This window comes from Malus sylvestris, chromosome 2 (genome assembly GCF_916048215.2).
Source record: "Malus sylvestris chromosome 2, drMalSylv7.2, whole genome shotgun sequence".
Lineage (NCBI taxonomy): Eukaryota > Viridiplantae > Streptophyta > Magnoliopsida > Rosales > Rosaceae > Malus > Malus sylvestris.
The window spans coordinates 14312937-14324687 of NC_062261.1; the positions used below are offsets into that span (position 1 = coordinate 14312937).

Sequence of the window (11751 nt, forward strand, 5' to 3'; positions counted from 1 at the left end):
TTTTAAATAATTAACTAAACTTTTGGTTTTTCATAAATTGTTTTAAATAATCCATGCGGAAAACAACCTTGCTTGAGCCATTTATACTACAACAACCTTGTTCTCTTGCAAGTATTTTTACGTGTTTTTATCTCTACTTTTGCAGGTTGTAAAATCCCTATCAGGCATCAATCTGTTGGTAATTGTTGTATGGGAGTTAGTTCGTTAGTCAGTTAGATTGTTAGTTAGAAACTTACTACATATAGTAGGGTGTAAAGGAAGATACTCAATCAATGAAATAGTAATTGGTATTATGTATTCTCTCTCTGTGCAATTACTCGAAGACGTAGCTAGGTCTTAACATTGGTATCAACTAGTTTTTTTATCCTACCAATCCTTCGATGTTGCATAACATGCCAGACCTCATGCAAAACCATGGAGGCTTGCGCTTCCAGTTTGGAGTCCAAATTCGACGAATTCAAGAATTCACAAAACGAATTCAAATTTACCCAAGATCTGATTCTCATCCAATTGCAGTTTATCATGGCGCGTTGCAATGGGGGTTCTTTTGGGGAATCTTCAGAGGCTACTCTTGGCGATCCTCAATTCCAGAATCTGATGAACCCTAATGTTGTTCGTCAAGAAATTGGGCAAAATTTCAATCACTAACCACAAGCTCCCTTCTTGAAGATTGATTTTCCAGGATTTAATGAAGGGGATGATCCGTTGGGTTGGATCTACAAGGCAGAGCATTATTTTGATTTCTTCAACATCGATGATGCAAAGAAAGTCAAGCTTGCATCTTTCCACATGGAAGGGGAAGCACTTCAGTGGTTCCAATGGGCGTGATGCCTCACCACCTATCCTTCTTGGGAAGAATTCACATCAAGAATTTGGCCCTTCTAAAATATAGGATTCTGCTGAGAGCTTAGTCAAATTAAGGCAAATTGGCACACTCAAAGATTATGTTCTTGAATTTCACAGGCTCACAAATCGAACAAGGAATATTAGCCCGAGACTTCTTCATTCTTACTTTATTGGTGACCTGAAGCCTGAATTAAGGCATAATGTTAAACTCCTCAAACCAAAGGATGTACTCAAATTTGCTTTTTATGCTCAACAAGTGGATGCTAAGATCACAAAACTCAAGGTGAAGTCTTTATACAAACCTTCTGCCATTCAACCAAATTTTCGTTCTCCAGCATCACAGAATGTTACTACAACTATATTGCCTAAAAATCGTGTTAAAAACAACAATGTTAGGAGATTAACACCTAATGAAGTAGATCATTGCAAGGACAAATTTGTGAGAGGTCATGTTTGTGAGAAGAAACAATTGTTGTTAATTTATGTGCAAGATCTTGTGTTTGATAGTGTTGAAGAATTGGAAAATGAGGAACCTGAAATAATTGCATGTGCATTTTTTGGTACCATTGCTCCTCCTTCCATCAACACTATGAAGGTTTCTAGGTTAATCAAGAATTGTCCTGTCACTATGCTAATTGATTCAGGCAGCTCCCACAACTTTGTGGATTTGGAATTGGTAAAAAGATTGCGAACACAATTGGATACTAAACATTTGTCTAATGTCAAGATTGTTGATGGGGGTAAAGTAGCTACAAAAGGTACTCTAGCTCAAGCTTCTGTGAAAATTCAAGATTTCCACTTCATTATAGATTTATATGTTATTCCTTTGGGAATGTGTGACATTGTTTTAGACATTCAATGGTTGAGAACTCGTGGTCCTATCTTATGAGATTTTGACAAGTTGTATATGCAATTTTATAAAGATTAAGACATATTGCATTACAAGCCCTGCAGATTGTTGGTAACAACTTTGAGGATATCTCAGCCTTGCAAATGCAAAAATTGTTGCAACAAGAAACCATAGTGGGTGCAGTACTATATCATTTGGAACTTGAATCAATGTCCCTGAATCATTTGGAGTCATAAACCACAATTCCCCATTCCTTAAATCTCACAGATCAACAACAACTAGAGTTGAGTACATTGTTGACAGAGTTTGAAGTAATATTTTTTTACTCCAAGTTCACTTCCCCCTCACATAGTTCAAGATCATAGAATTACCTAGATTGAGGGTAGCATACCACTTGATAGTAAGCCTTACAGGTATGGGCCAGTGCAAGAAACAAAAATTGAGAAATGTGTTCAGGATCTTTTGGAAGCTAGGTTTATAAGAATGAGCAACGGTCCCTATTCTTCTCCAGTTATTTTAGTGAGGAAGAATGGGGGAACATGGACGATGTGCATGGATTACAAAGGCCTTAATGGAATAACAATTAAAGATAAGTTCCATATACCCCATATTAATGAATTACTCGATGAGTTATATGGTGTACAGTTCTTCTCTAAACTAGATTTAAGGGTAGGGTACCATCAAATAAGAATGCACCCCAAGGATGTTGAGAAAACGGCCTTTAGGACACATAATGGTTACTACAATTTTTGGTTATGCCCTTTGGATTAACGAATGTACCAACAATATTTAAGTGTTTCATGAATGATATATTTTGACCTTATCTAAGGAAATTCATATCAGCATTCTTTGATGACATATTAGTCTATAGTGCTTCTTGGAGTCTACATTTGCAACATCTGAGAGTAGTATTTGAGACCTTGAAAAAGCATATTTTATTTGTCAAAATGTCTAAGTGTGCATTTGGTAAAGATCAAGTTGAATACCTTGGTCCCATAGTATCTAAATCTGGAGTTTTAGCAGATCTTACAGAGCTAGATGCAATAGCTAAGTGGCCTATACCTCCTTCATTGAAGACATTAAAAGGGTTCCTGGGGTTGACAAGTTACTACAGGAAGTTTATACCTCAGTTTGGTAAGATCATTAGTCCTCTCACTGCTTTCACAAAAAAAAAAAAAAAAAGATAGTTTTAAGTGGAAAGATGAGGCCACTGCAACATTCAACATTCTTAAAAAGGCAATGCTTTCACCACAAGTATTAGCTTCTCCATATTTTAGCCAACCATTTGTGATCGAAAGTGATGCATCAAGATATGGTATTGGGGCAGTGTTACAACAAAGGGGAAGACCAATAACATTTACTAGCAAGGCACTTTGTCCAAGGAATCAAGCATTATCAGCTTATGAGAAGGAGATGTTAACCATCATTCATGCTGTCCAAAAATGGCAATCTTATTTGGTAGGCAATCATTTTATCATTCAAAAAATCACCATAGTCTGAAGTATTTCTTAGAGGGTAAAGCTCATACACATGTTCAGCAAAAGTGGGTCACTAAGTTACTTGGTTTCGACTATGAAATCCAATACAAAAGAGGGTGTGATAACCAAGTTGCGGATGCATTGTCTAGAGTACTTCCTGATATTGATAATTCTAATAAATCAAGTGAACTCAATGCCATTTCCTCCACTTACTCCTCTTGGTTAGATGACTTGCGAAGACAAGTTGAAAAAGACACTTGGATTATTGTCAAGTCTCAACAAGTGGTACAATCTAAGTCTGATGATGTTCCTATTAGCACTTTAAGATTCAGTTTTGATAATGCATTCTTAAAGTACGAAAACAGGATTGTATTGAGTCCATTGAGTTCTTGGAGAGATAAGGTTTTTGTTGAATTTCACTCAAGCCTTGCAGTTGGTCATGAAGGCTTCCTAAAAACTTGTAAGAGGATTTCCATGTTATTTTACTGGGAGGGTATGAAGAAAGACATAAAAAATAGAGTAGCAACTTGTGTTATATGTCAACAAAATAAATATGAGACCTTGTCTCCACATGGACTCTTGCAGCCATTACCAATTCCAGCTAAGGTATGGTCTGAAATTTCAATGGATTTCATAACTAGCCTTCCACCTTGCAGAGGCAAACTGTGATTTGGGTTGTAGTGGACCGTTTGTTTAAAAAAGCACACTTCATTGCGTTACTTCATCCTTATATAGCTTCTTTAGTTGCTCAACTTTTTGTTGACAACATATTCAAATTGCATGGTATGCCATAATCCATAGTAAGTGACAGAGATCAAATCTTCATGAGCAAATTTTGGAAAGAGTTCTTCCAATTACAAGGTTATGCACCATGTTTTAGCTCTAGTTATCATCCTCAAACAGATGGGCAAACTGAAGTTCTCAATAGGTGTTTGGAAACCTATTTAAGATGCTTTTGCAGTTTACAACCGAAGAAATGGGTTTTGTGGTTGTCTTGGGTAGAATGGAGCTATAACACTAGCTCATTTTGTTATTAAAATGACTTCGTTCCAAGCAGTGTATGGTTATGCTCCTCCTCTTTTGCCTACTTATGAAAATGGTACAACTGAAGTGGATTCAGTGGAGCAGTGTTTAAAGCAAAAGAACTAGAATTTTGTCATTACTGAAGTGTAATTTGGAAGCTGCTCAATGTCGTATGAAAGTCCAAGTTGATAAGAAGAGAACATAAAGGGTTTTGGCAGTGAGAGATTGGGTTTATCTAAGGTTGGTTCCTTACCAACATAAGTCATTGGCAATGCATCTTTTCCACAAACTTCAACCTATATTCTATGGCCCATTTCTGGTGTTAGATAAAGTGGAAAATGCTGCTTATAAAATTCAACTTCCAGATCATTCCAAACTACATCTTGTGTTCCATGTATCTTGCTTGAAGAAACATTTAGGGGATAATGTCCAAACTACAGTTGCTTTGCCAATTGTGATAGATGCTGGTATATTACAGGATGTTCCAACTGCAATTTTGCAGTAACTGAAGTACTGGTCTAGTAGCAGAATCATTCTAGAGAGGATGCTACTTGGGAAGTTTACCATGAGTTGAAGTCGAAATTTCCAAAAGTTGTTCATCTTTGAGCATATTGTTTTTTGCAGTGTTCTTGTACTCGCAGATTACTTGTATTGTTTTTCTTTATCAGATGTTGATCTTGTGATCTGTAAGTTCAGTTTTAAGGGGGATGTATTGTTAGGATGCTATGACAGATGGAATCAATCTGTTGGTAATTGTTGTATGGGAGTTAGTTGGTTAGTCAGTTAGATTGTTAGTTAGAAACGTACTACATATAGTAGCTTGTAGGGGAAGATACTCAATCAATGAAATATTAATTGGTATTTTGTATTCTCTCTCTCTATGCAATTACTCGAAGACGTAGTTAGGTCTTAACATAAACTTTGTTATAAAATATCAACCAAATTGAATGTTCAGAGATGATGGCAAAAATAATTAATAGTTTTGATTATTACGTTCGTAGAATAAAATGATGTCACATTATCATATAAAGAATAATTGCTCCATACTTGTAAATAACAAAAAAAATTCCGAGCATAGTACATGATGGCGCTCTTCAAAACAACTCTCTGATGTGTTTGCTAATCGGAAATGGGTGGGAGGAATGGAAATAATACTTATTCTAACAACTCGAGAACCAACGAGAAAAGTAAAAAATTGAACGAGTCAAAATAGGGAATAAAAAAAAAAAGGAATGAGGGCATGGTCAACTACCACCTAATCAATTTAATTGTTGGTCAATCAACTATTGCATAAAAGATTTTATTGTGAGAGCCACATAACAAACACAGAAGAAGTCATCAATCATTTGTTTTAATGCACATGGGCTAGCATAACATAAGTTAGGAATTAGAATCATTTTAAATATCATTCTAATTAGTTAAAATGTCATCAATGAGACGTGATATTTAACCTAAAATTTGCTAGTCAAAGAGGTCTAGTACTTTTTTTTTTTTGGAACAAACAATATTATAAGTCTCACAATGAACTAGCAATAATGTAGTTCAAATTTGCCTTTGACGAAAATTTAATCTAAAATCTCTCGCTTACAAATAAAAATGAATATCACTAAAACGTACTAAGTGACAGTACCTTTTTACGATTAAAAATTACAATCTTTGGCCAAACTAAAGTGACGTTAAGTTTAATTTTGACCTATTTTGACAATTACCCAAACTAAACGAAATCATCTATATTGAGGTTTTTTTTTTTTTTTTTTTTGCCTCTTCATTTTCACAATTTAAAGCAAAAAAAAAAAAAAAAACCTAAACTATTTGACTTTGACATCTACGCTCTCTCAAAACCACTGTCTTAGTAATAAATTCTCTCGGTATTGATCAATCTACAATACGAAGTTACATATGATATACTTGATAGAATGTAAACCGAACCAAACTGAGTTATGCCTGTTTGGACTTGACTCATCTAGATAAACTCAACATCCAGACAAATGCATTTTTAGTCTCATAACCATTTTGGCTTCTAGGCCGAGCCTCATGAGAATAGCGGGGAATGTTTGGACCTAGAATTGTCATCCCTCGTTCAAGTCGAAAGGGTGCACTTCCAAATCGGCCCGTTCAAGGTCGAACACCTTGAACGCACTTGTTGTTCGAGGTCAAACACCCCTGAAATTTTACTTTCTTGTAATAGGAGTATTTGAAACATAGATATCTATCAATTCAATTTATCCGACCAGTTCGTTTGGGTTGATGCAATTCATCTTCCCATACATCACATCTTACCACATCAACCATTAAATTAATTCCACTCCACTTTTACGAACAACGCCCATTCTAAAGTCCTTGCACCAGGGCACGGAGACACCTCGACCGAGACACATTTCTTCCTCTATCCTCAATCCCTTAAAAAAAGTCAAACCAAGTGCTACCAAAATTACCAACTTCTCTTACTCGACTTAGCCTTAGACCGCGAGTTAGCTCAAAAAAAATCCTAAAAAATCATCGGCTTGCGGTCGGGACCCATTTTGAGACCAACAATGCCACCCCTAACAAGAGTCATATGCAAAACCCATTTTGAGACCAACAATGCCACCCCTAACAAGAGTCATATGCAAACATAGCCAAAACCCTCTACGTTTTTTACATGTATGTACATGATAGGTTGATGCTATACGTTTGCTCAATTCTTTCACAATCCGTAATGCCTGTAGTTTTTTTTTTATAATTTGGGTCTAAAATGGAACAGGTCCATCTGCCCCATTTAATTGTAGATATTGTCCATGCATGAATGATTTGGTAAAAGATCGCGTCACTTTGAAACCACATGGACGGTAATAGTCATATACTAGCGTTTTTCGCTCGCACGCTGCCGCGGGAATGTCATGTCAAATGAAATATAAGTATAGTATATAAGAATTATAAGTGTCAGAATAAGAGGCTAAATGGCTAAATGTGTTGGAAGATGAATTATAAGTGTCAGAATAAGAGGCTAAATATAAGTATAGTATACAAAAAATTTAAACCCAAGATTCAGATTGCATTATTCAATCCCAAAAACCAAATAGTACATTTAACCGACCTAACACGATGGAAGGCAGAAATCAAATCTTGGAGCGGTGAAATTTCACGTATACATGCAATATGTTCATAACATTTTCCAAGCCATTTTCAAGTGAAAGTTGTAATTTTTATGTGTATTTACAATCTTGCACATTGGATGAATTTTATGGATGATGATATATAAGGATATACTCACAAAGTCGGTCATAAAAATTGACTACCTTGAAAGAATGACCAATATATGATCGAGAGAGTGAGGGGAGGGCGCTCAAATCTACCAGTGATCAAAGTAACAAACCAGTCATCACCAAATGCTTTAACCGAAACACGAAATAACCATCAAACATCAGAATTCCAGAAACCAAAAATACAAAGCAAACAATTACAATAAAATTAATATTTAGCATAATCAAATTAACAAACAATAAAGTGAACCTTCATAGTTGCCTCCAGGCCAAATCTGGATCTATTCCGATGATTGATGTCTGGTTTACAAAGTTTCCAAGCAACTGGGACATGAAATCTACCTCCTCAACAGTGTAAATCCCACTGAGAGAGGTCCATTCTCCCTCTGAAACAACTTCAATATATATGCTCAATTTTTTCCCAAGGAACTTCCTCCATGCAATATTGAAATTCCAACTCTTGCAACAAAATGTAAGCACTTTCATCATTCTTCCAATTCCTATTTACATTCAACCACACAAAACAAAAAAAACTCAATTCTTGCACACCAAACCGGATAAAATCCAAGCATAATCATATTTTGAAAACCAAATCATCAAAAAATTCAAAATTTCTAAAACTTATCGATTAGTTTTCGACTTACAATGCTATCTGTAGCTTTTCCAAACCGAACAGAGGCAACTGGGAAGCGAGAGCATAGAGTAGGTCCCTTGGAAGCACCTGCAAACTATATATATAATTTGCTATAATACCCAAAAAATTAAATTAAATTAAAATTTGAGTGCAAGCCACGACCAACGTGTAAAATTAAAGAAAACATCCAAACCCCAGAGAAAAAAAAAACAAATTCTTTCAGAAAAATCAAAGAAATTCAATCAGGTAATCAATCAATTAAGTACTTAATTCCTTGGATGCCTTGAATAAATATAACATTCCCAAGCACTACAACAAAAAAGGGCTAAGAACACAAAAGATTTGTGTCCTTTACATTTTCATTGTGCACAAATGTATAGTTGTGCTTTTTGAACTTCGTTGAGCACTAAACTATCTCAAATGTGCCCTCTAAACGAAAGGCACATTAGTTGGTGTCCTGCATTTGTGCCCATTAAAATGTTTGCACCAAAATTTGTGTCACTGTTTATACATATCAGTAATCATAATTTTTTATTAATTTATGTACACACATAAATAATTTTTGTGCCCTTTGATTTAGTATATTTAGTATATTTAATTTTATACACATAAGTGTCTTGTCTTACTTTAAGAATCTGAAGACAAAATCTTATTTTAATATATTTTTATTGTTCAAAACCCACCATACACCCCCCCCCCTTTTTTCGCTTTACTCTCTTATCTCTCTCCCCGTCTCACTCATTTCTCTTTTCCTGTCTCTCATCTTTCCTTCTCTTTTACTTTCCTTATCTCTCTCATTCATCTCTGCTTCCCCATATTCATTCCAACCACCCTTTATATCTCTACCTTCCCCAGATCCAGTCTATCTCTCTCCATTTCCCGATCTTCTCTCATCTCTGCCTCCCTCAGAATCTCCTTCTTTCACCTCTCTCTCTCTCTCAACTCTGCCTCCCTTATACTCTGTTGCTAGACGTTGGCGGTCTGATCGACAACCACCGCATCACCGACTCCTCTCACCCCTATCAGATCTGGTTTTTTTTGTTTATTTTTTCTTTGATTTTTGTGTAATTTTTTAATAATTTATTTTTGTAGGTGGTTTTCTGTGAGCTCGTGTGTCCCACAATGGAAGTCCGAGTCGATTTTTTGAAATAGGTTAGTCATCTAACGATTTTAAACCGAGTTGATACGGTCTTTACTAGCTGCCATTTCAATGTCGTCAACGAGAACAAGCTCTATAACTATACTTTGGACTCTCTCGTCCCTTTCTTCCCTCATGGTGTCCAAAGCGAAGATGGGTACTCTCTCGCTCTCTCCATTTTTCTGCTATGCTCAATACCGACACCTCTATCAGATTTGGGCTTTTCCTTTGTTTTGTTTAATTTTTAATTTTTAATTTTTTTTTGTATTTGATCCTGCAGGAAACTCAACGTCACCTCAGTTAACGCTTTTTGTTTGAAATTCTTTTTATTTTTGCCCATAAATTCATAAGTTTGATGGAACTCTGCTTGTGGGAATGATGAATTTATTTGTGGAGCAGCAAAGATGGGATGAACAAAGCTTTCTGGGGAAGATTTTGTTGTCCATAAATGATTGTTTTCGAGTGTTATCTTAATTAGGGCTAAAATATGTAAAAATGTTTGTTTTTAGTTTGTATGGTTTTTTGATTTTTTATTTTTTTTAATATTTAATTGATAGGGCACAATTACAAACTTTGTGCTAACATGGATGAGAAAGTCGTCTGACAATCTTGTCAGAACAAGGGCACAAAAATGCTCCTATTTGTGCCAAGTCTTTGAGCACAAACCGCCATATGGTGCCCTCTAACCAAAGGTGACGCCCATAGAGGGCACAGATATATTATAGTAGCCGCATTGTTGCTATTGGTCTATGGGCACGTATGTTAGTTCCCTTAAGCGTCATAGGGCACAAATATATTTTGGTGCACAGTGGCCATTTTTCTTGTAGTGAAGATAAATAATTAACTATCCAATATTATATTTTTTATGTTTCTTTCTTTTTATTATCGGGAAAGCAATAAACCCAAAAACAAATAAAAGGTCGTACCCAGTGTACAAGGCTCCCGCTTTACGCAGGGTCTGGGAGAGGTCGCACTTGGTGCGATAATTGAAGAAAAAATACAGAAAATATTGGGGAGGAGTGACATACAATATGCTGAGTTCTTCTTTGGTCAACGACAAACCTCAGAGAAAATCAAACCTCTTAAACAACAAAATCCAGCCAGAGAACTCAGTTTTGCAGTAAGTCGTAAACACCATGCGAGATAGCAAACGAAAGGCAGATGTTTAGCAGTGAACAATAGGGAATACTCCAAGAATCAAGCCCAGGAAACTTCAAATCCATTGCAACAAAAGATATATGGAAGTAGTACTCTAAAAAAAGCTTATCATAATTAATTAATTAATTGGAATATTTTAGAGCTGTGATTTGCTACATGGGAAAGGGATGCATTTAGGAAAAGTTGATTAGATTTGGAATCACAAACACTTCGGAGGGATTTTATGATAGTTCTCTTAAAACCAAAAGAAAATATTAGGGTTTCTTAGTTTCTTACCCAAATCCACCAATTTGAATCAAATCTCTGTAGCCGAGCTTCAAATCTGTCTCAAATCGCCTCCACGAACACGATTTTTGGAAGACTGGAAACGCATAGAGAGGCAGGCCCTGTATTTTTTGTACTTTGAAACGCAATCCACCTTGTCCTATTGACCCTTCACAGACTTCTCCAAGTAACCTGTAGAGAGAAACAATACCCATTATACATTTTTTCAGATGGATTTTTAGAGAGGCTAAAGATTAACGTTTTAAGGACACATGAAAACTAATTTAATGCTGAGATTTTCACAGGAGAAGCGAAAGAAGAAGATAGAGTGCAACGGAAGTAGAGATTTAAGTGAGAGAAGTGAACACAAAATGACAAATCTAGAAGTTGTAGTCAAAGCATAGGTTTGGAGAAGCAGCGATGAGCGATCTGATTTTTTGAATGAGAGAGTGGAATCAAGAAGAAGAGTCGAGAAACATAAGGTGAAGCGATGAGAGATGCGTGCAGCAAGGGTAAATCCGCCACTTCGCTGTACAGAAATGGAAAATAGAGAAGCAAGTAAGGGCATTACCGCCATTTCACTATTCCCAAATAGTGAAAAACAGTGTCAGCCGAATTGAGTTTTAGAGCATTTCCACTGGGGTGGGATAGGCCGGCACCCAGTGGAAAAAACAGGCTGAGACTCAACCAATCCATTCCAACCCGTGGAATCAACTGGCACCCAGCCCAAGCCAGTCCACAGGCCGGCCTAAATTTGACAGACCTTGGGATCGGCCCAAGTGACGCCTAGCTGACGCCAGCGTGGTGTCGGAGGGCAAGGAGCCACGGAGCCGGGATAAACAGATACACTTCAGAAGTGGAAAGCTGAAAGCGTCTCTCTTTTTCTTAGACCAAATTTTCGATCATGAGCGCATGCTTCTACTGCTCTCTGATTTGCTCATCCCCTATCAGCCATGATTATCCCATTTCTTGCCCTCTCGCGAAACCCAATCATTTGATTTTCTCTCTCGCACTCAGAAAACAATATTCCGATGCTGCTGTTCCAAGATTCGCCGTCGTAAGAGCTGTCGAGCCCGAACTCAATGTTGTGGAACTGGGAGACCTGTCGGTACAGGACC

The 11751-nt window shown here is 36.6% G+C and overlaps 1 protein-coding gene across 7 annotated transcripts; it reads right to left on the bottom strand.

The window, feature by feature from the left end:
* Window positions 1-7442: 7442 nt before the first annotated feature.
* LOC126591320 (uncharacterized) lies at window positions 7443-11067 on the bottom strand. 7 transcript variants are annotated; one of them, XR_007612345.1, is made up of 3 exons: window positions 10646-11067; window positions 7690-8183; window positions 7443-7528 (listed from the first exon to the last, which is right to left on the bottom strand). XR_007612345.1 is itself a non-coding variant. In XM_050256972.1 (3 exons), the coding sequence occupies exons 1-3, from the start codon at window positions 10846-10848 to the stop codon at window positions 7837-7839; spliced, it is 390 nt and encodes a 129-aa protein (XP_050112929.1). In that variant the 5' UTR covers window positions 10849-11067; the 3' UTR covers window positions 7570-7836. The 7 variants fall into 7 exon arrangements, 1 of the variants encoding a protein (XP_050112929.1); XR_007612346.1 differs by having other exon boundaries at window positions 7480-7568; XR_007612344.1 differs by lacking the exon at window positions 7443-7528 and having other exon boundaries at window positions 7570-7939; window positions 8084-8183.
* Between the last annotated feature and the right edge of the window lie 684 nt (window positions 11068-11751).

Excerpts from the sequence above, each read along its gene's own strand:
- LOC126591320 (XM_050256972.1), bottom strand. The coding sequence starts at position 10,848 with ATGGGTATTGTTTCTCTCTACAGGTTACTTGGAGAAGTCTGTGAAGGG. Across the intron at positions 8,168-10,645 it reads ATTCAAATTGGTGGATTTGG|TTTGCAGGTGCTTCCAAGGG; the intron begins GTAAGAAACTAA and ends TTATATATATAG. Across the intron at positions 7,940-8,083 it reads GAAAAGCTACAGATAGCATT|GAATTGGAAGAATGATGAAA; the intron begins GTAAGTCGAAAA and ends GAATGTAAATAG.